Source organism: Electrona antarctica, assembly GCF_951216825.1.
Source record: "Electrona antarctica genome assembly, chromosome: 12".
NCBI classification, from domain to species: Eukaryota; Metazoa; Chordata; class Actinopteri; order Myctophiformes; family Myctophidae; genus Electrona; species Electrona antarctica.
In genome coordinates, this window is record NC_136793.1 from 30,310,378 (window position 1) to 30,333,215 (window position 22,838).

Genomic DNA, 22,838 nt, shown 5'->3' on the forward strand with positions numbered 1-22,838 from the left:
TACACACCCTCTGCCAACCTAGTCCCCATATATGGGGGACATGGGGAGAGCAACGGACTTGAACTCATGCTTCCTTCATGCCTGAGTGTCCAAGTTGCTCCTTTACACCTGACAAGGGGGGAGTTCCTTTCCCCTCCATCAGGCGCCCCGGCTGGCCAGGGGGAGGCAGTTTAGAGACCAGGATTACTGCATGTTTTTTGTGAGGGTACCTACCCTAGGGGACACGGGGAGAACATGCAAACTCCACACAGAAAGGCCCTTTCGCCAACCCCGCCTCGGGTATGGGCACTGATGACGCGGAGGAGGAAACACGCCGTCAGCACCCACAGCGTCCCGAGCGGGAATCGAACCGAGGACCGCACTGTGCCACCGTGCCACTAGGGGATTTTCATGATTCTGAATCTATTCCAAGCATTAGTTTTGCACGAAAAACACTCCTTGGGCTAAAGACGGCCATAGCCGTCATCACAAATGTGATGAGGTCAGCACAAAATGAGGTCAACACATTTTGGGCACATTTAGGCAAGTGGCTATGGCTGTTTTTAGCCCAAGGAGTGTTTTTTGTGCAAAACAAATGTTTGGAATGGATTCAGAATCATGAAAACCCCCTAGTTTGACATGTCACATGCTACTTAAAGCACAATGTCATTTTTGCCTTATATAGGATGTTAATGGTAGGGTCACAAGAAACCCCTATAAAAAGAATTGCTCAATACTGACAGCCGGTCATCAAGTGGATTCAATATTTTAGGCCAATAAAAAAGACTATATACCAAATTACCAAATACCACAACCCCGACTGCCGGACTATTAAAGGAGAATTCCGGACCAGCCGTTTTCTTAACGTAACCTGTTCTTATTATATCCAACAACCAGTGGTAGAGGCAAAATAAATGAATAATACAGAATCCATCCAGAACGCATCAGAGCTCAGAGCATGCGCGCTGGGTCATATAGGCTCGTTCGCCTTTTTACAGTAGCCCCTTTGGGACAAAACACTGTACAATGTCTTCTTTGGTCATTATAAAAGACGGATTCAAGCGATCAAAATAAGCGATTTAGCGTATGACCCAGCACGCACGGTCAGAGCTGCAGTGGAAGGAGTTATGGAAGGAGTTATGTAATTTTTCACTTGCACCACTCGCTAATAAAAGGGTTAGTCCGGAATTGTCCTTTAAAGGAGAGACACATTGAGGTATAAAACCTTCTTTTGCAGTACTCTGACGATGGGTACAAAACAATGCACTGAGTCTGACAACGGGTACAACAGGTATTGCATAACTGGAAGGACATGCATTCCCAATGGACATCATTCCCAACCGGAATTGTTCTATTGGCAGACATTAGTGTGTTCCATAAAATAATTGTGTCCCTGAAGTACTGCTGTTTCCGCGAGTAATATCTCTCTCTCTCTCTCACCTGGGACGTATCCTCAGTGATGTATCCCAAGGTCATCAGGGTTTCGGGTCTCGCGAACATCATACTCAGGTGACCCAGCCGTACAAAGTCCCGACTTGCGTCCCAGTAGCTACCCTCGATCAGACCCACTAGAGAAAGACCAGGGCCGCACAATCCGTTGGAACCACTCCGGAACTACTCTGCCGGGACTGGGAGGCACAATTCTGGCATGTGGAGGGACTAGGCTCTGTGGGTTGATTCCTGTCCGGGCCCCTCCTACGTCTCACCAGGTCCACTCCTGCTCTCACCAGGAGTACCGCCAAGACCTGTGCGTTGCACCAGACTCCCAGGACCAGACACTTCATTCAGGAGTGGTGGTTTCTTGAGTCGCCTGGTTGTCACATAGTCTATATATATATATATATATATATATATGTCCCGTTCACACTGCTGGTCAAATGTGAGTGAAATGCTCTCCCTTCCCAACGCCTCCCGATTACAGCTCCCGACATAGATTGAACATACTTCAATCAGGTGTATAAATACCAATGATTACCAACCAGCTAACAATGATGGCACAATACACACACTATGCGCCACATTATGTGTGGAAGAAACTGCAGTCACAATTTGAAAAATAATGAAGTATGTGTGTTTGACTATAGGGTTTGACTGTATTGTTGAATTCCTACAATGCCCATAATGCTTTAGTGTACTTCCCATCCTTGTGGGGAGGGGGGAGGCTGCATGGAGGTGTGACCACACATGTGTAGTCCAGGAAGGAAGTGAGACCAAATTTTCATGACAGAGTTTTGGTCATGAACATGGCGTCATGACTACAATATCTAAAAAAACATATTACACACCAGGAAAGTTAATTGTTAATTGTGTCCTAAAAACATAATTAAAATATTAAATAAGCTCTGGTTGCAAAAGGGGTGAAGTGGCCCTTTAATCAACTGCCCAATTGCCCAATAATGTCTGGATTTGTACCAGCATTTAGGTTGGCTGCCAATATCACAACTTTACCTTGCTTCGCAAGGTCATCCCCTACCAGTTCTTCCCATCAATGATGATTACCATTTTGCTTCCACGCCTCCCAGCCTGTCCTACATTAGCTGGCGTGGTCTTCAGTGTGTTCCCCGAAGCAGGTAGGACATTGTAGGCCCCGGGGCCAGGAACCTCACACACCACTTCCTCAAAACGCTTCGATCGGTTCTTAAGACTCTGACCACCTTGGATGTTAGACTGGTGAGTGTCGGAAAGAGACAAAAGAAGGGATTGGGGGAGTGTCCAGGTGTATACAAATAATAATCTTCCTCATTACATGCCCTAACCTGAATTTGCAAGAAAACATTTTGTTTGATTATGTTCATAAGCAATGAACTTAATCAGAATTAAGGCTCAGCTCAGTTGTGCTGAACAATTCCTTTTCACTGAGCTCATAGTCATATGGCACAGAGCTAGGCTAACAGCTGTGTAATTGGCAAAATGTTATGTGACTATATCAGCCAATAGAATGAATGCTTAGCAATATGTAGAAGTACCGCAACTGCAAACAACAACTAGAAAGGTACAAATAAAGACAGAACATAATAAGTTCAATTGAACATAATGTTAAATACTTGAAAAAGTATGGTTGAACATGTTTTAGTTATGCTGATTTGACACAACCTGAGTATTACCAGGTTTTTTAATTGTACCTTGACTTGTGAGCAGTCATACTGTCCAGGTCCCGGCAACAGCATGCTCTGACCGGACTGGTTGAGCATTGACTCTCTGTTGGTGAGGGACAGGAAGGGGGCATAGCAACCTAACAAATGAAAAATGCATGTTATTCAGGATGTCTGACAAATTTGACAATATAGAACTCTATGTGACCAGATGAAGACACCAGAAGTGAACGCGCACCGAATTGACACTAAAGATGTCCTGATCGGCTCTACATCTGATGTCACCCGAATCTGTGTACAAATAACCAGATCAAAGGACGGGTGGGGATGGATCAACATATGGAATATGTCAGATCAGGTCAGCTCCATATATGGAGATCTAAGGGTTTGAGGTCAGATGTAGAGTTGCTGGCCGGCTCCATATGTATATCTAGGTGATGTTTCAGTCTTCTCCATGTATGGTTATCTAGGGTTAGTTGAGGTCAGTGTCATGGGTTTGAGGTTTGAAATCAGATGTAGAGTTGCTGGCTATAGATATTGATGACATCAGGGATCTCCATATGGGCTTAATATGGATGATATCGGGGATCTCCCTGATGATGTCACATGATGTCACAAGGGGTGAACTGGGGTGACCAACCAACCAAACAACTGACTGACGGGAAATGCACGATTTCATAGTTAATGTGACCTGCGGTTGCAATAATCCACCCGCCACCTGCCAGAATTAATTATTTCTCGAAGATATTGATCTTCCACCCACACGGACATCATTCATTACTATGAGAAGCTAAAAGTAAATGTAAACTTTTTCTTTTTTGTTTGCAGTGCTTTCCTGAATGCAACTCTGAGTGTACAAATGGATCCAAATTAGACCTTTAAGGGGAAGCTTGGCTCCCAGTCTATGGTGGATGCACTGGACACACCTTGCAAACGTAATACAATCTCTGCAGGAAGTGGAACAACTAGAAAAAGTGCCCTTCTCCACCAGGAGGATAGGAGTGTGTGTGATGTTTGCCAAACGTTTAGGAGTAATATGTTGTTGTTTTTTGTGACGCGACTTGGCCTGTTGTAGCGCCACCATGAGGCTGATTTGAAAACTGTCACGTGGCATTCCTTCCTCAGCCTAGTGGGAATATGCATGGATAAAATCGGAAGGAGTAATATTAGAAAATGTGTTTTACATATGTCAGCCTCCTGGTGTGGATGAAAGAGGGGGAACTGATAATAAAGCAGATTGATTGATTGATTGATTGAAGAATTTATTAACAGTTTGCAGAATTACAGTACATTTCAAGCACAAACTCAATACAAAGGCTGTTAACTGTGAGTGGACGACCCAATTAAGCATTACACTTGTTTCCAATAGGGTCCACCATGTTCAAATCATCAAAACATTTAGAGACGTACAAATAGACACTTCTATAGACAGAACAGGAATTCATCATAAAGGAGGTAAAAAGGGAAAAGAAACATATACAGTGAGGGGAAAAAAGGGGTGGGCGTTGGGGGGGATTCACGTTCAGCTCCGTTAATTTGTTTGTTTTCCTTGGAGGAGCTGCGTTGGGTCCCCAAGTCGGCTCCGTGGCCGTACCTTGAGTTGGCTGTGTGGCCGTGACCGTCTCTTTTGTTGTCCTTGCGTTGGGTCCCCAAGTTGGCTCAGTGGCCATACCTTGAGTTGGCTGTGTGGCCGTGACCGTCTCTAGTGTTGTCCTTGCGTTCGTGTTTGAGGGATTCCGATTTTACAGGGGCCAGTTTCGAATTGCAGCCGTCCGTAGGTGCCCTTTGAGAGCGGTTTTGAAAGAGTCAAGGGATTCGCATGTCTTAATGACAGTTGGTAGGGCGTTCCACATTTTGGTGGCATAGGAGCGAAAAGAATTTAGTCCCTTGTTTGTGCCGAATCTGGGTTGTACATGGTTCGTTGCACTCCCTCTGGTGTTGTGGGTGTGGACTTCGTTAACATTAAGGAAGTATCTAGACAGGTACATGGGTATCTTGGTGGTGTATCGAATCTTGTGGACCAGACCCATTGCAAGATGCTGTACTCTGTCGTCGACCCTAAGCCATTCCAGCCTGTCGAAGTGGGCAGGGGTGAGGGGGGTTCGGGGGGCTAGGTCAAGTAGGAGCCTGACCAGTTTGTTTTGGGAAGTCTGGAGCCTGGTTTTAAGGGCCTTTGAGGTGCTGTGGTACCAGGAGGTGCATGCATAGTCAAAGAAACCCTGTACAAGGGCTCCTGTTAAGGTCTTCAAGGTGTTTTTGTTGACCAGTGAGGAGATCCTGTAAAGGAATCTTGTTCTATGGTTGACCTTTTTGATTACGTTGGTGGCCATGTAAATGTTAGTATTTATTTAGCGATCATCTGTTATGCATGGCGGCTGTTCTTCACTGCAAACAGTTTCACTGTATGAACCTGTGTGATAGCTGAACTTTTGTATGTGCAGAACATTAATTAACAGTAGATCATGGCCGATATTGTCATGGGGACTGGGGACTATGAGGGAGATTGAAAGAATCGATTAACTAAGTTACGTTGTTGCGCCTGTATTTGCGCTTTTATGCACTGTGTTCTCTATAGGAGATGGACTGTTTGATGAGCCTCTACTATGTAGCCTATATATAATGTTATGACGGCGGAATCGGCAGATTAAAGCATATAAAAACCTTGTGGACTTGGAATTCACAGAATGGGAAGAAGAGTACACAATTTAATATTTTCCTCATTTTGTATTATTTCACTTGAGGGACGCTAGCCCCTCCTATGTCCAGCTTTGAGGGTATGTGCAAACACAAACATTGAATCCCATTGATAATGAATGGCCAGTTTTGAGTGTCTGTCCCAACACAAACATTAAATGCCATTGAAAATAGCCAATTCTTTGTGTTTGTGTAAACACAAACATTACGTGTCGTAAACACAAACATTGAAGACAAAAGTGAGGACGCAAATTGTGATTGGCCGGAATGAGATGATGTATGATGATGTATGATGATAAGAGCGCCCCTCACTTTTTTGAGGCCCTCCTATATACAGCTTTTGTCCCCACACGTCCCAATATTTGCCATTGACAATGAAAGGAGATATTAGGTCAAATGTCCGCTAAATCTGGTCTCTAAAACTACCTCCCCCTGGCCTGATGGAGGGGAAAGGAACTGGTCGGAGTAACGTGTTCCTTCCACGCGCTACGTCAGGTGAAAGAAGCAGCTTGGACTCCTCATGCATAGGCATGAGGTCAGTCCGCTGCCCCCCTAGGTTGGCAGAGGAAGTGTAGCGCCCAGGATTAAATCTTGCCCCCACACGTCTCATATTTGCCATTGACAATGAAAGGAGAAATCAGGTAAATGTCTGCCAAATATGACGTCAATTTATCCAACCAATCACATCAATTCAGTTGTTCATGAGATGATGTATGATGATGTATTAATGATACGCCCAGCCCTCACTTCACACGGGTGTGATTTTTGTAACACAAATCTGCCCTGCCCACCACCGAATACGAATTAATGGACCATTGTAAAGCGCTTTGAGTAACTACTCGAAACTATAGAAAAGCGCTATAAAAATGCAATCCATTATTATTAGTAGTAATATAGCCGCCCTCTTTATCTGCCAGTGCTGCATCTATAGCTGTGTTGTGCGCATCTCTAATATCTTCACATGCTACCTATTCCAGCATAGGCCCTATAAATATGTGGCACTTCCATCCATCCTATATTACAATTGAAAACATGTGCCCAAAAGCACGCACAGGAACAAAAGGCACCAGCTACTACGTCACTGACACGCTGCAACACGCTGCAACACACACTGCAACAACACACTAACACGTCACACACTTACCCTCCGCGTCGATCCACGGCGTTCGTTCCCTATCTCCTCATGTCGCGCCGCACGGCCACAATCGCCACCAGCCGCGTAAAAATTGTCATCGCACTGCCACTAAAGCCGGCTCCCGTCCACACTCGCAAACAATATCAATATCAATAATAAACACAAACACGCCACAAGCACCGACACCCCCGCCTAATTTGTTGCCACGTCTATGAAAACAAGCACAGAAAAAATGCCATTCAACACGCTACTTACACACACTACCACTCGCTTACAATACGCGGACCTGGCAACACTACATTCTCTCTCCCATTTGCTCAGAGCCCACCACGTGACCCACACAGGGAGGGAGACGATTGCGTGATGCTTCTATGTACAGGATTCTATAGGTCACCACTTTTGGTGTGACACACATACGGCTTCTGTTTACTAATATGCGTTGTCAACACGTGCTGAGTTGACAAACATTGACCGACTTCGGAGAAGACTGATAGTTTCTCCTTTACTACTTAGGCTGTGGAAGTATTCACACTAGGCAACTTTTGCATTTATTGGCATTGCCAATTTGGGGAGAACAGGAGGACGAGGAGGTGATCAAGCTCCACAACACCACATTGGTAGGTAGCCTCAAGGCTGCATTTATTTGCCTTCTTTTTCCTCTCGAGGCTGCATGGGATGATGTGAACCCCTCCAGCAGGCTAGGGAGCACCGCTCCGGTTAGCGGAAAATGACCGCGGGGTGCGGGTTGCCAGGTTTTTTTATAAGTAAAGTATTTACATTCAATTAAAAAAACATATATATATAATACATTTTAATTTACGTCATATTTAGCGGCATTTCGACCTAATTTCTCTGTTCTTTGTCAATGGCAAATATTGAGACGTGTGGGGACTAAAGCTGTATATAGGAGGGCCCTCAAACACATTAGTTCATAACTTTTCATCGTGCTCCTAAAAAAAAAAGTGGCATTGACAATTTGGGGAGAAAAGGAGGACGAGGAGGTGATCAAGCTCCACAACACCACATTGGGAGGTAGCCTCAAGGCTGCATTTATTTGCCTTCTTTTTCCTCTAGAGGCTGCATGGGATGATGTGAACCCCTCCAGCAGGCTAGGGAGCACCGCTCCGGTTAGCGGAAAATGACCGCGGGGTGCGGGTTGCCAGGTTTTTTTATAAGTAAAGTATTTACATTCAATTAAAAAAACATATATATATAATACATTTTAATTTACGTCATATTTAGCGGCATTTCGACCTAATTTCTCTGTTCTTTGTCAATGGCAAATATTTAGACGTGTGGGGACTAAAGCTGTATATAGGAGGGCCCTCAAACACATTATTTCATAACTTTTCATCGTGCTCCTACAAAAACATGTGTGCTACTAGCCGCAATTACATACACAGTTAAAATAATAAGAAATTTGCGCCAACGACTGCGTCGACACCTGGCGTGGAACAAACGGGACGAACCGAGGCGCATATATGGATAACAACACTACACGCGCGCTGCAACACAAAACAGCTGCATACAACGCGTGTCACTGTGCACTTCTGTATCTGTGGACTTCTGTATCGCAACGCGGGCCAACGCAACTCTGGGATGAGCGGGCCGAAGGCCCGCGAAATTCTAGTTGTAAAACAATTCAAAACGTATGTTGCCCTCACACCTATAGCTGGAGGACACAGGCACAGCACATCCCTGGCCTGAGGTCTTGCTAGGCAACCCAGTCTGGCGAAGATATAAGTCTACGCACTGAGGAGCACCCACACAGTAGCCTATCACTTTTGAGACATTATCGACAATGGGTGTTATGGTGTTTACATTTAATTGTGACTTGGCTGTGTAGCATATTCATTATTATTCAACTGGTGAATATTTAACTTTGGACTATTCTTTATAGCATTAGGCTACAGGAAGTTAAATTTCCTCCTTAATTCGTGGCAAATGGCAACCATAAAACTTGCCTGATATTTTATCCTTGTCTGTTACGTCGTACGACCCCGGTCCAACGTCGGGAGATGTGCTGCCTACGGTCATATAGGTAACTCTTGGAGCGCGTCCATACATGTTTCTTAGATGATTGCTTAAAATGTAAGGTTTACAAATACCGGTATCTACTATCTATATTGTTAGTCATTTCTAAGACTTGAGTTGAAAATTCTTTACTCTAGTCTAGGCCTACTGCCAGCGAAGACAATGCTGTTGTTTGTGCGCTGTTGCTTGGACACTGCGTGATGGATTCACGTTTCACCCAAAAAGGACAGCAACTGCAAGCCACTAGAATCAGAAATGAGATGTAGGCCTATTCAGTATTCACCAAAATGGTATTCTCCCTTATTTCTATTATACTGCTGCTGTAGTAGGCTATACATCCGTATTACCATGTGAAACAACAAAATGTAGTCATTGTTTAAACTAAAATGCCATTTCATACACTTTAACACTAGGCTACACAATGCTACCATCTAGTGGTTGCGTTCGGAAATACCGCACCGTGCGCTCAGTGCGCTGAGCGAGCAAGCAGGTGCATTTCTGTCATATTTTCATTTTCCACTAGATGGTATTGGGTAGCCTATCACTAGTGGATGAAGTGAAGTGGCAAGAAGAAGCTGTCTCGCGTTGCCAGACTACAGAAGAAGTGGCCTTATGTGTTATTCATGAAAGATTCATGGCATGGCCTTTATTGCACTGATCTTGCACTTTTTTTAATAGACACTAGTGCAGTGGTATGATTTGGGGCCCTAAAGGTGAATAAAAAATCAATATCAACATCGAATTCATACTGTCCAATAAGATAGGGAGGGGGGTGAAATTATGACAGGTGTCTGAAATAGACACTCATGCTTTCTAAGGTGGGATTTGGAGCCCTAAGGATGAATACAAAATGAATATCAACATCCTAATACTGTCCAATAATTAGATAGAGAGGGGGTGCAAATTATGACACAAGACCAAGGCAAGATACCCATACCTGTCAAAATACTTTCTTAATGTCAACAAAGTCCACAACCACAACACCAGAGGTAGTTCAACTAACCACGTGCAACCCAGATTCGGCTCAAACAATTAATTTCTGTCCTTTACCACTAAAATGTGGAACACCCTACCAACAGCCATTAAGAAATGTGAATCCCTAGACTCCTTCAAAACCACTCTCAAAGAGCACCTAAGTGCGGCTGCAATTCGAAACTGGCCGTCGAAAAAAAGGAAAAGCATGTCTTCCCTTTTTTGAGGGGCCCTATATATAGTGTAGATTTCCAGGCGTGTTGACAATGAATGGAGAATTTGTCATATGTGGACGAGCAAATCGGCTGTTTTTGTCCTACACAAACATTAAATTCCCATTGACAATGAATAGAGAATTAACGTCATATGTAGATGAGCAAATCGGCTATTTTTGTCCTATACAAATTCCCATTGACAAATATACCACTGAGGTGAGACTGATCAAGCATTCTTCAGGGATTCTGTGCATTCTGGCAGACAGGGATCTGCTATGTGTCATCATTTAATGCTAACTATATAGGACTCAAGGGACGATGTCTAAAGAAATAAAGGCATGGTGGCATCTATCCAAGATGCTGAAGGCTATATACACACAGTACACTAAGGAGCCAATTATCCTTTCTGTAGGATTCCACAACTGAGACTACAATCACAGAGAAACGGCATATAGAACTTGCCTAAAATGTTACTATAGAACTTTAGCAGATTGAATAATCATCTCAACCTGAAGACGTTTCGGTAGCTTCAAGTTCATGACAGTGACATTGGAAACTTTTGAATCTTAATCCCAGGGCAAAACACAAATGTATTTTTACTTTATCTCTTCAGGTGGTTCGGTACAATTGTACTATATTTTTAATCTATGCAAAAATGGAGCATACAGAGTACATGGACATGGTGGATATAAGTTATTTATATTTCTCACTTATCACATAAAACCAATGTCACTTTATAATAGTTAACTTTGAGGGTCAGTTATGAAGTTATTACATGAATATACACATCATGATATCAATGTATCATTTGTAATTCAGACAAATCTTTTGTTGGCCTTTCTAGATGGCCCACTAACTAGATGCCATACCATGAAAACCCTTTGCAGAAAAAAAAGACGCTTTATTCCACTGCCAAATGGTCTCCGCAGCGGCTGATCTGTGGATGTGGCTAAAATCCCGGGAAGGGGATGAATCCAATACAAGTTTGGATTCAATGGTACCGGGATTTGTTGGATGATTACATAATTTTAATTATGGTTTATTGTACTGGTTAAAAATAGTTTACAATGACCAAAATACACTACCATAATGTAGGCTACTTATGTCATTAATATCCATGGGTGGAAATGGAGAATATACAGCTATAGATGAAGATTCTCCCCAACCTATATGATTTTGTGACAATTACAATATAATTAATAATCTCAATGCTTGATTGGTCTTTTTTGTTGGCATTTTAAAATAAATTAACAGAAGAATCAAGTAAAATGCTGATGTGAAATGTATAACTGAACAATCAGGGATCCAAGTATTGAACCTTATGCTTTTGTCTGTGTTTTGTTTTGTTGTTTTGTTTGTTCTTTTTTCTTGTGGTTGTTATTCTTTGTTTTTTATGTTTTGTCCAAATGTTTTGTAGACCCAGTACATGTTCTACGTTCTACTATTGTTTCTGAACTACGTTCTTAAGGAGGATAGGCATACATAAGCTTTAAGCTTCTGCCTATTCCTTTTCGATCGTGTTTTAAAAAAATTAAACCATAAACCATTCATTCATTCACTGTAATGAATTGACATATACAAGAGTGCTGCTTAACAGATACATTTAATGAACAAAGAGGATTGCACTCAGAAAGGATAGGTTTACTTTCTGCCATTCCAAACTACAGAACATTTTCCACTATCTGTATAAATGTTAGCACTTGTTCCCCTTTTAACCACTTAACCACAGCATCCCTATTCTGGGAGGAACGTTTGCAAAATAGACTGCAGATCTACAAAGATCAGTTGCTAATCATATAGTGACACCCAGACCCGAGAAGACAATTATGAATTATACATAAGAAAAACAAGTATAAACCACAATAAACAACAATAATCATTAATCAATGAAAATGTTTTTTGCTCATCAGCTCCAACCACTGGTTGACAAATGGACATGAAAATGCATATTCAATATTGATGTTATGAATGTCACCATTGAGGTAATAAATAGCCCAACTCTGTTTCCCATTTTTCATAGATTACTTAATGTAAAAACCTTTTTCAATATGTGTTCACTAGATACAACTTCTGAAATAAACTGAACAACCAGTTTAACACAAATCCTAATTTTACAGTAAATGTATTTCCCCCCAATTCCGTTTGTGTTGTGATATGCGCCTGTATATACTGTACAATGTCTATGAGGTAAAGGGTGAAAATGATTTCGCTAAACTATAAAGCTCTACTGACACCTACGGGACAACAATTTGACAACCACCAAAGATATTCAGACAGAAGTCACATACCCATCAAACCAACACATTCTCACACATGTCATAATTTTACCTCGCCTTGATCAAACATGGATGAATTCAGTTTCAGGCTAGGGGTGCAAGATTATGAAATTATGACCGATATCCGATCTCGGATTATTTGCAGGGCCATATCTGCCGATACAGATTCCGATATTATACAGAGGACCACAATGGAAACAAGCCTAGCACATTGTTTACATCAGGGTATTGAGTCTCCATTTTCAATTAATCAAAAAGTGAAGTGAAAGTTTCCAAAAACAAATACTCAAGTACAAATACAAATTCTATTCTATTGCTAGGTGCGTAAAACGAAACGCCAAATATCGTGATTCGTGACAAACGCAAAACAATGTCAAGCGACGTTAACATGTAATGCGGCCCTTTCACTATAACCAATGTTTTGCTAACAACAAGTCCTTATGTCGTTTTGATCTCTGTTTTGCAGAACCATCTATTGTATGAATGAGAAAGAGCTAGTGGAAGCAGCTGTTTCATACCTCATCCACGACAAATGTGAAGATGGTGATTTCCCGATCGACCTTCAGGTTTCTCCATATCTGCGCACACGCACCCACCCACCCACACATTGTATTTTGTGTGCCATAATGAAATGTTGATCACGTTATAAACTGTTGATGGTTATGTACCCATGCAGTAGCTGCAATTTGCAACACTAGATTTTTTTTTTAAATCTAGTGTTGCAACACTAGCCATTCACATACATCTAAACAGAAAAGTCCTATCTGATTGTATTAAATGACAATAAACCAACATTGCTTGCAGCTGTATGGAAAGCTTGAATTATCTCTTTGTTTCATAAAAATCCACCGTAGAGTCGTAGATATATTATGAGCTACTTTCGTGTTCGACTTTGGAAGCGCTCATTTTCAATAATGCAACCTCCTGCATTATGTGCAGTTTCAAAACAGTTGAGTGATTTCCAACTAGCGCTTCCAAACTCAAACAGCCAAACTCAAAACCCTTTATATCTATTGCAGATAGAAAGGGGATAATTCAAGCTTTAAAGTAAGTAAGTAAGCCTTGCCGAGCCCATAGAGCGTGAGGCAGCTTGATGTACTTGTAAGACATGCCGCTAGACATGCCGCTAGTATGTCGCAGGGACTTGTTACAGCTGTGGCATCATCGTAATAATGAGTAATTCTGTACATAGGTTAAAGGCAAGGCGAGTGACAACAAGGTGAGGAAAGGCTTCAGGAAGACACCCACTACAAAACGGACAGTGAGAGACTCAACATTGGCTGGTTGTTCCTCTAAGGTCCCAGAGCCGGCATATGTTTCAGAGACCAACACTGACATTACTGAAGCAGAAACAGTGCCATACACCACCACCACCAGTAGCCCAGAATGTCAGCGGCCTGCAGGGCACAGTTCAAGCGCCTTGCAGGATCAAATTGGTCCAGTGAACAACACTGGGCTGGGGCCCGACAGAGCAGCGGAACATACGTCACCTACAGCAGAAGATGATGATGCCCTTCAGCTTGTGCGGGAGATTTTCTTTACCTGAGGAAGAGCTATATTGAACTATATGCACTGTAAATCCTGAGCATTCGTGTGTGTGTGTGTGTGTGTGTGTGTGTGTGTGTGTGTGTGTGTGTGTGTGTGTGTGTGTGTGTGTGTGTGTGTGTGTGTGTGTGTATAAACACAAAAATGGACTGAGAGGGTCCATTTTTTCACACTCAGATTTAAATAAACACTCAAGTTTACTCTGTGTGTCAATCAAGTGCTGTGGTCCCTAACCCTGGACCTTGGAGACCCCGTCCTGGTTTTCTGTCCTACATGTGGAAGTTGCATTTATCTTGCATTCTTGTCAGTTGATCTGTCTATTCAATCACTAGTTCGTTCGATTGCCAGGTGAATGCAGTTAACTTCACCACTTTTAAACCTATCTTCATATACTGTAATTGGTCCTCACTGATGTTCATGATAAAATACCATAGGAGGGCTATGTGGGCAGTTCAGAAACGCGTCCAGTAGTGACATCATCTTTAGGCAGATTTCTTTTTTTATATATTTAGATTTTTATTATTGTGAGAACTAGGGTTGTCCCGATCGGATCGGGTGATCGGAAATCGGGGCCGATCACGTCATTTTCAAATGATCGGAATCAGATTGGGACCCAAAAAACCTGATCGGGACATCCCTAGTATCAATATATCCATATCATGATATTAGACTGGAAATTGTCTGTGATTTGGGATATTGTACTATTGTGATATGGCATAAACGTGTTCTATAAAATATAAATATCGGATCAGGAAAAATCGGTATCGGCAGATGCTCAAAATCAAATGATCGTTCAAATGATCGTTCTCAGGATCGTTCTCACATCCCTAGTGAGAACGAACGATGGTTTCCATTGTCACATTGTGACTTCAGGAATAGAAAGCTTGCAATTTCTATTAGCTTGGATTACCCATCGATGATGTCTCTGGTGGACGGTTTTCTGAACTTCCCACAGCCCGAGACAGACTGAGTAGAAAGAAATTGTGCTATATTTTTTTTAATGTTCTGTTTATTCACTTTTTGTTTTTTACAAATATAGAAGTAAATTGAGAGATACAAACAGAGTAACAAATACAAAAAACTTAAACACATACAACAACACACAAATTCCAAATCAAGACAACCAAAGAACATTCAAAACAAAACAAAATAAAAAAAATATATATATAAAAACAAAACAAAAAAAACACTCCAATATAGTCAATATACAAAGCAGTTCAAGGTCACAAACATCATACAGACAAGACAGGTTGGCTAGTCAGGCGACAGCTATTCAGGTTCAATCGGGGGCACAAGTGTAAGGCGGTCAACATGAGAGAAAAGGCTGCCATGCTTTACTGAATTTGGAGATTGAGCCACGCAATGTGTATTTAATTTTTTCCAATTTAAAAAAATATAGTATGTCAGATATCTAACAGGAATGTGAAGGGGGGTATGTTTTTTTCCAATGCATAAGAATAAGACGTCTTGTCAGAAGCGTCACAAAAGCGACAAGGTCAGATTGATATTTAGGCAGGGGGATAGTTTCAGGAAGGACGCCAAATAGGGAAATAATAGGGGATGGCTCTATGGGCAACTGTAACACATCCGAAATAGTATCAAATATAGCTGACCAAAAAGACTGTAAGGCTGGACAGGTCCAAAACATATGAAGAAGATTAGCTGGAGCCTGGTGGCATCTATCGCACGTTGGATCGACACTATCATAAATCCTGGCTAACCGAACCTTGGTCCAGTATACCCGGTGGAGAAATTTACATTGCAACACCCCATGTTTACACGACCCATAATGGCCTCCCAGGTTTCATCAGAAATGTCTTCCTCCAGGTCCTGGGCCCAAAGATTTTTATAGGCAGTGGTTGAGGGTAAATGAAGGTCAAATAATGAGGTATAGAGTGACGATATCTTGAAATTGTGCTATTTTATCATGAACATTAGTGAGGACCAATTTATTGTAACAGGCCCTGCACGTCTACAATTGATAATGGTAACCGATGGTCTGGTGTACTATCTATACATTGACCACATGAACTAGCGTCCCTATTATGGGCATCATCATGTCATAAGGAAACATTCTGTGAAAATAGCAGATACAATGAAGAATATAGGGTAAGGTTAAACATTAAATCTACGATTAAATCTACCCTAAAACAGATTGTTGTATATCATGTTCATGTTATCTTGTATTATCATGAACGCGAATGACGACAAGACAAGAGCTGCATTTATACAGTTAAGATTGATTTTATTGTTAAGATTCATAACTTCTACTTGAGAGTTGAGCAGCTCTAGGTTTTGTTTACTTTGTTACTTTTAGTGAGAATTATTAAGAAGACTACGGAGTAAGGCATGGAAAGTACACTATTTGTAAAGCACATTTACAAACACAGGGCATAAAAAGGCATTCCATAACATTAAAGGGATAGTTCAGATTTTTTTAACTTAAGTTGTATGAAATACTTGCCATTAATATAGTGGTTGCAATTGTATTAATTGATTGCCCGAGTCCTGTGGTGGGAGTTCTGCTCTGGTTTTGGTGAAATATCAAGTAGTTCCGGTCATTTTGTGGGGGGCACTGGGGGCCACGCAGTAAAAGTAAATGAATCCACAAAACTAACGTAATTTGTATTGTTGACCTATTTCTAAAATATTAGTGCAACTTCCGTTCTTTTTTTACCCCTCTATCTCACAGGACTATGTTTTTTGTGTCCATATCACTACGCCCAAAAAATAGTTCCATGTGATAGATCGGTCAAAGTTGAACGGAAGTCGCGCTAATATTTTAGAAATAGGTCAACAATACAAATTACGTTCGTTTTGTGGATTCATTTACTTTTACTGCGTGGCCCCAGTGCCCCCCACAAAATGACCGGAACTACTTAATATTGACCAAAACCAGAGCAGAACTCCCACCACAGGACTCGGGCAATCAATTAATACAGTTGCAACCACTATATTAATGGCAAGTATTTCATACAACTTAAGTTAAAAAAATCTGAACTATCCCTTTAAGTAAAAAAGAAGAAACTGAAATTTGTAAGCTAAAATGTTTTCATCATAAAAGCCTGGAATTAAAGGACTAGTTGGTGCAATCCTTCTTCTTTCGTGTATCATCCTCAAATGTCCAACTCAGTATCGAGTAGCCACGCCCTTGTCTCTGGTCCCACGTGGAAGAGGCCGGCCTCCGAAGGAGGTCTGTACAGGGGGCAGGTGTTAATGATGTGCTCGGCAGATTGCTCAGGCTCGCCGCAGTCGCATCCTGCACTGTCCGCCAAGCCCCACCTCTTCATTGCTGATTTGAAGCAGCCGACTCCAGTGCGCAGGCGGTTCAGTAGGGTCCACTGCCGGCGTGGTAGGTCCTCTCCTTCAACACCATCACCCGGGTCAAGGATGTAGTGGTGCATACGGGAGGGCCCAGCAGACTCCCACTCCTGCTTCCAAGATGCCGCCAGCCATGCACTGGTGGATGAGTCCTCCGGGATAGAACGCAACATGTCTTGTGCCGCCTTGTTGTAAGGGTGGCGGGACTTGAGTCTGTTTGGAGGCTCCATTTCCACTGTGGTGTTGTGTAGGATGTGCCAGTCGTGTTTTTTGGCTTTCCTTGCTAGGTTGATGGTAGCAGCCTCTCGTCGGAGGCCGGACGGGGCAATTCCTGCAAGAACTGGCAGGTAGGACACAGGAGTGGGCAGTGTGCAATCCTCAAATACTCTTTTGCATAAAAACTTCACCAGTAGCAGATCTACTAACTTTTCCCAGATTTTCTTTCTTTTCTTTTTATTTCTTTTTTCATTTTATTTTAAAACGGTTAGTAAATCTGTCACTTCTGGATTCATTATGTAAATGCAAGAATATGTATTTGGCCCTAAAGCATCAATGTCAGTTACTGTGATGTCAGAAGTCAAGAACTTACAGTACAGGAAAAGGAGTTGTACCGGATTGTTCATGATTTCGTTTTAAAACGGTATTTGATCTGTCACTTCTGGCCTGGATTCATTATGTAAATGCAAGAATATGTATTTGGCCCTAAAGCGTCAATGTCGGTTACTGTGAAGTTCGACGTCAAGAACTTACACATAATAGGGAGTTATACCGGATTGCCTGGTTGAGTCAGCATTATTAGGAAATGTGCCCATAATCAATCGCATGCATCAGCTCGCTCATACAGAAGTTGCAATGAATCACTTAACATGAGTGTAATATGGAAGGTTAAGAGAACAGCCAAAGTTAACATGGGATATGAATGGATATGAATGGGTCAGTGGTTCTCAATCTCTTTTGAGCTCTGGACCACTAGATCATATCTCTGATTAATTTGTTGCACATAGTACCGTGCAGCAAATTAAATAACCCCTTAACAGTCATTTAATTTCAAGCTTGTTCCCCTACATCACATCACACTCATATTGATTCTTAGTCCGGGTGGTGGTCCCTGGTTCACAATCAGTTCTAAACCCCTGCCCTAAAGCATAGAGTGATTCAAAGACAATCACCAATATTTTTTAAATCAATTCTGTGACTCACTGTAAGTAACATGTGCAGCTTTCTTCGTTTTAGTTAACTCTAGCAGCTGCATTCTGAATGAGCTGTAACTGTCTGTCTTTTTGGGGGAGACCTGAGAGGAGGCCATCCCATCAGTGCTGGAATTAGTACTCAAATTCTGCACTTAAATAAAGGTAGCAATACTATACCGCTATAGAAATAATGAAATAAAGGCCTGTATTAAAAGTCTTACTTGGGTGAAATCAACATATACTACAGTACCAAAGTAAAACTACTCATTATGAATGGCCAATTATAAATAAAATAAAAGCTTTTCAAAATGTGCAGATCTATAAGTTCAGCTTAGTATGGCTATTACAAAATGGGACTTAATTGGTTAATGTTACATATTATTTTGTATCTACAAAGTAAATTTGAACTAAAGCTTTCTAATAATTGTGGGTAAAAAGTACAACATTTGCCTCTGATATATATTAGAGTAGAGGTATTAATCAAGTATTGAAAAATGGACGTACAAAGGTTAAGTATAGAAGTGCCTCAAAATCAAGTACAGTAAATTAAGTATTTAGTTACTTTCCAAGACTATAGAGACCATAATAGTAGTCTAACCTGCTGGAGATTAAGTAATGGATACGCTTGTTTGGACATGAATCCTCCAATTGTAATCCTGTAAAATTTGCATTATGAAGCAGGGGCGGCAGGTTCCTATAACGGCAGTGGGTGCCCCCCGCCCCGCCTCCCTGCCCCCCCCCCCCCCCCCCCCCAGCGGGGGAAAAAAACATTTTTTTGGTACTTTATAATTTACAGTTTGCTAATAAATACAGTGGTGCGCGCTTTCAGTTCACAACAATTAACGAACACATTAAATTGTTTCAGCATCTTGTTTCAACATTTCAGCATGATCAACAGTAAATAATTAAATTGTTTCAGCCATAAGCGGCGGGTGGATTTTACCTTTAGCTAGGTGGGACGACGACGACGCAGATTTATTTATTTATTTCCCCCAGATGGTCTAACAATGTCATGATTTGACCAATGTATTACCAATCTCGTACACCATTGCTCACGAATTTCAATACCTGTTCTGTGAACACCGTAAAGGTGTGTGCCTACGTGACAAAATGACCAGGGGGAGGGGATCTTCAGCCTTAATCTCAGTGGGTGCTATTTGTCTTATTATTTTTTCAGTGAGTGCCCAAGCCCTCAGGCACTCCCAAAGTTGACGCCGCTGTTAATATGAAGTAACCTAGTTGTGTCATTCCTGTTTCTCAGGTTACTTAGTTACTACCATGAATACAAACCTCAGCAAAATGTCACTTTAAAGCTACAAGCTATCACTATCATATTGTCTCTGTCGGGTGGAAACCTCATATGTACCAAAACTGTCACTTTTCCGGATTCCAAATTAAAAATAGCAAAAGTAGTAGAAGCTCAAAATGTGTTGCTTCGCACTGTGTGTTGAGCTTGCAGATCTGCTGCTTTTTAATCTTTGGTGTGACACTGTAGTAGAGCATGCATTTACGGAAAACAAACCCACAAAAAGTTAAAATATGGAGATACAAAGTTTCTGCCCGACAGCAACGGCTTCCGACAGTTCTACTTGTCAATAAGTATAGTACCTTAAAGACACCAGAGTCTACATTTCTAAATGGAGTAGGAAGATCAGCTCCAGCCATTACAGATGTGCTTGTTATATTGTGTTGGTAAATGGACTGCATTTATATAGCACCTTTCTCCAAAGCACTTTACCATGTATTTCATATTCACCCATTCACAGTTCACACCGATGGCAGAGAAAACCATGCAAGGTACCAACATGCTCATCGGGGGCAGTTAGACTTTCTGTCTTGCTCAAGGACACCTAGACACGCAGCCAGGAGGAGCTGGGTATCGAACCAGGAACCTTCTACCTCCTGAGCCACTTCCCCCCAATTCTAATAGGAAAATATCACTAACTAGATAACAATTTAAGATTAAAAAATCACAACCGTGTGATCTGAGTGGTGGAACTCCGTGTGGGGTTCCCTTGGGGGTCCCCGGAACTTCCAGACCCACAGGAACGTGCCCAGGGTGCCGGCCCGGGTCCGGCGAGCCGCCCCGCGTCCGAAACGGTAGAGAAATGACAGTTACCGTGTGGGGGTCCCCAGGGGGTCCCTCTACTGTACTGTCACTGTACTGTCACACCCAAAATCATCATATATACAGTTAATCTCTCTCTCTCTCTCTCTCTCTCTCTCTCTGTGCACTGTGTTTCAGTTCCGCTATAAGAGGCGTGTGTACACCCAGAACTACCTGGACGACAAGCAGCTATCTAAACTTCACACCAAGGTAAGACACTTGCTGGTTTATGGTCAAAATATGTATGAATTATGAATGTATTATTACATAGTGACACAAACCTGGCTTGGAACTTTTGTCTTGTTGAAACCAAGGAGATACTCTGTGCACGATGTAACTTTAGCTGCCACACTTGCGGTCTCACGTACACAGTATGTAAGTGTGTATAGCAGTATATTTTGTGTGTGTGTGTGTGTGTGTGTGTGTGTGTGTGTGTGTGTGTGTGTGTGTGCAATTGCTGTGGATTATGTGCTTGATCGCGACGATCAAGCGTGGGTACAAGGAGGCTCTACTCACCGGTAGAATCTACCAACAGCCACGGCCCCCCGACGGCCCCTCCCGCGAACATTTACCGGGGAGTGAGGCATTGGACCCGGCTACGTTCCAGCAGTATGTCCGTCCGCTGTCGGAACAGCAATGGGTGAATTTCCAGGCCCAAGAGAAGACTTACAGGGACCGCTTAAACACTAAGCGACCGCCGCACGAGAAGTTTGTTTCCTCTGGCGATCCAGGAAAGTGGATAAAACTCGCTACAATTCTTAATGGAATATTCTTCAAGAACGGAGTATTTACAGCTCAGAGCCACAGTGGAACAGCTTTCGGAATACAACTTCTGAAATACGTGGCAAGAGTTCTGAAGAAGTTCCCGCGGCTACATCCATATCCTGATGTTGTGACAGCTACAACAACAGCTGACTGGATCCGCCTCCAGCTGTGTTCCCTGCGTGACACTGTCCTGCCGTCACTACAAACAGCAGCACGCCCTGGTTCCACCAGGGGGCGTAAAGTCAGCAGGAACAAGCTAGCAGACCTCTGGCAGAAGAGGAGATCTAAGGCAATCCAGGTGATCCTGAACAACAGTGAGTACCTCGACCCCCCCTCCTGCCCCAGTGACATTACTGTCATACAGTCTTTTTATGACAATAAATGTAAAGACCATGGGCATAATAATGATCTTCCACCCCCACCTTGGCACAGAGATGTGCCACCACCTGAACCTACATTCCTTCCTAACACTGAGCACTTTACTGCTGAAGAGGTACAGGATGTTCTACATGGCCTCCCTAACTGTAAAGCCAGCGGCATCGATGGGGTGACATACGAGACTCTAAAAACCACACAGTCGTGTCAGATTCTAACGCCAATCTTTAATGTCTGTCTGGAAAACAGAAGAGTACCAGATTCATGGAAGGGAGCATTAATCCACCGTATCCCAAAAAAGGGCAATATTCCTGAGGATCTAACAACATGGAGAGATATATCTCTCCTACCTACCATCTACAAGGTGTTCATGAAGTGCGTACTAGCCAGAGTCCTTCCATGGCTCGTGGATGCTAACATCTTGTCCACCAAGCAGAAGGCTTACATCAACAGGCAGGGCATGAATGAGCATGTTTTTAGCCTCAAAACAGGAATAGATGACTTTAAGCATGAGTCTTGTAAACTGTACTGTGTTTTCCTTGACTTCAGAGACGCCTTTGGAACATTAAGCCACAAAGTCATGATTCAATCACTGGAGGAAATACAGCTGCCCCAGATGTTTATTGACATTGTGAAAAATGTTTACAGGGGCTCCTTTATTCAGGTAATATGTGGGAAAGATCTAACCCAGCCAACACCACTACAGATAGGCATTAAAACTGGCTGTCCATGGAGCGCAGTCAATTTTATTATTGCCACCAACCAATGGATAAAGTGGATGTGTCAGTGTGCCCCCCACGGTGTGATCTCCCCCAACCCTGTACAGGGATACGCGGATGACATTTCCTTGGCCTCTAGGGAAGAGAGCACAGTCAAAAACATGCTCTCCAGGACGGACCGCTTTTTAGAATGGTCAGGCCTAGAGGTCAAAAACACGAAATGTGCTGTCTTGTACGAAAGGAGGAGTGGAGGGAACCGGTGGTACCACTCCAAAACAGACACACCCCCAGTTTTCACCATAGCCTCGAAACCTCTACGTGTATACGCTCTCCATGAGACATACAACTACCTTGGACATAAAATCAACATCGCAGGAGAATGGAAGGAGCAGGTCAACAACATCTTGTCTGATTTTACA

The 22,838-nt window shown here is 42.4% G+C and overlaps 1 protein-coding gene across 1 annotated transcript in view; it reads right to left on the minus strand.

Moving 5' to 3' along the window:
• The window catches only part of stpg2 (sperm-tail PG-rich repeat containing 2), a gene marked incomplete at both ends in the record, with an annotated part of 69,903 nt that extends 60,936 nt beyond the window's left edge, over positions 1 to 8,967 (minus strand). Inside the window, 3 exons of the mRNA XM_079516942.1 lie at positions 2,479 to 2,646; positions 3,102 to 3,211; positions 8,865 to 8,967. Of these exons, the coding sequence (XP_079373068.1) occupies positions 2,479 to 2,646; positions 3,102 to 3,211; positions 8,865 to 8,967 (381 nt within the window). The remainder of the gene's footprint in view (positions 1 to 2,478; positions 2,647 to 3,101; positions 3,212 to 8,864) is intronic.
• Positions 8,968 to 22,838: the final 13,871 nt, after the last annotated feature.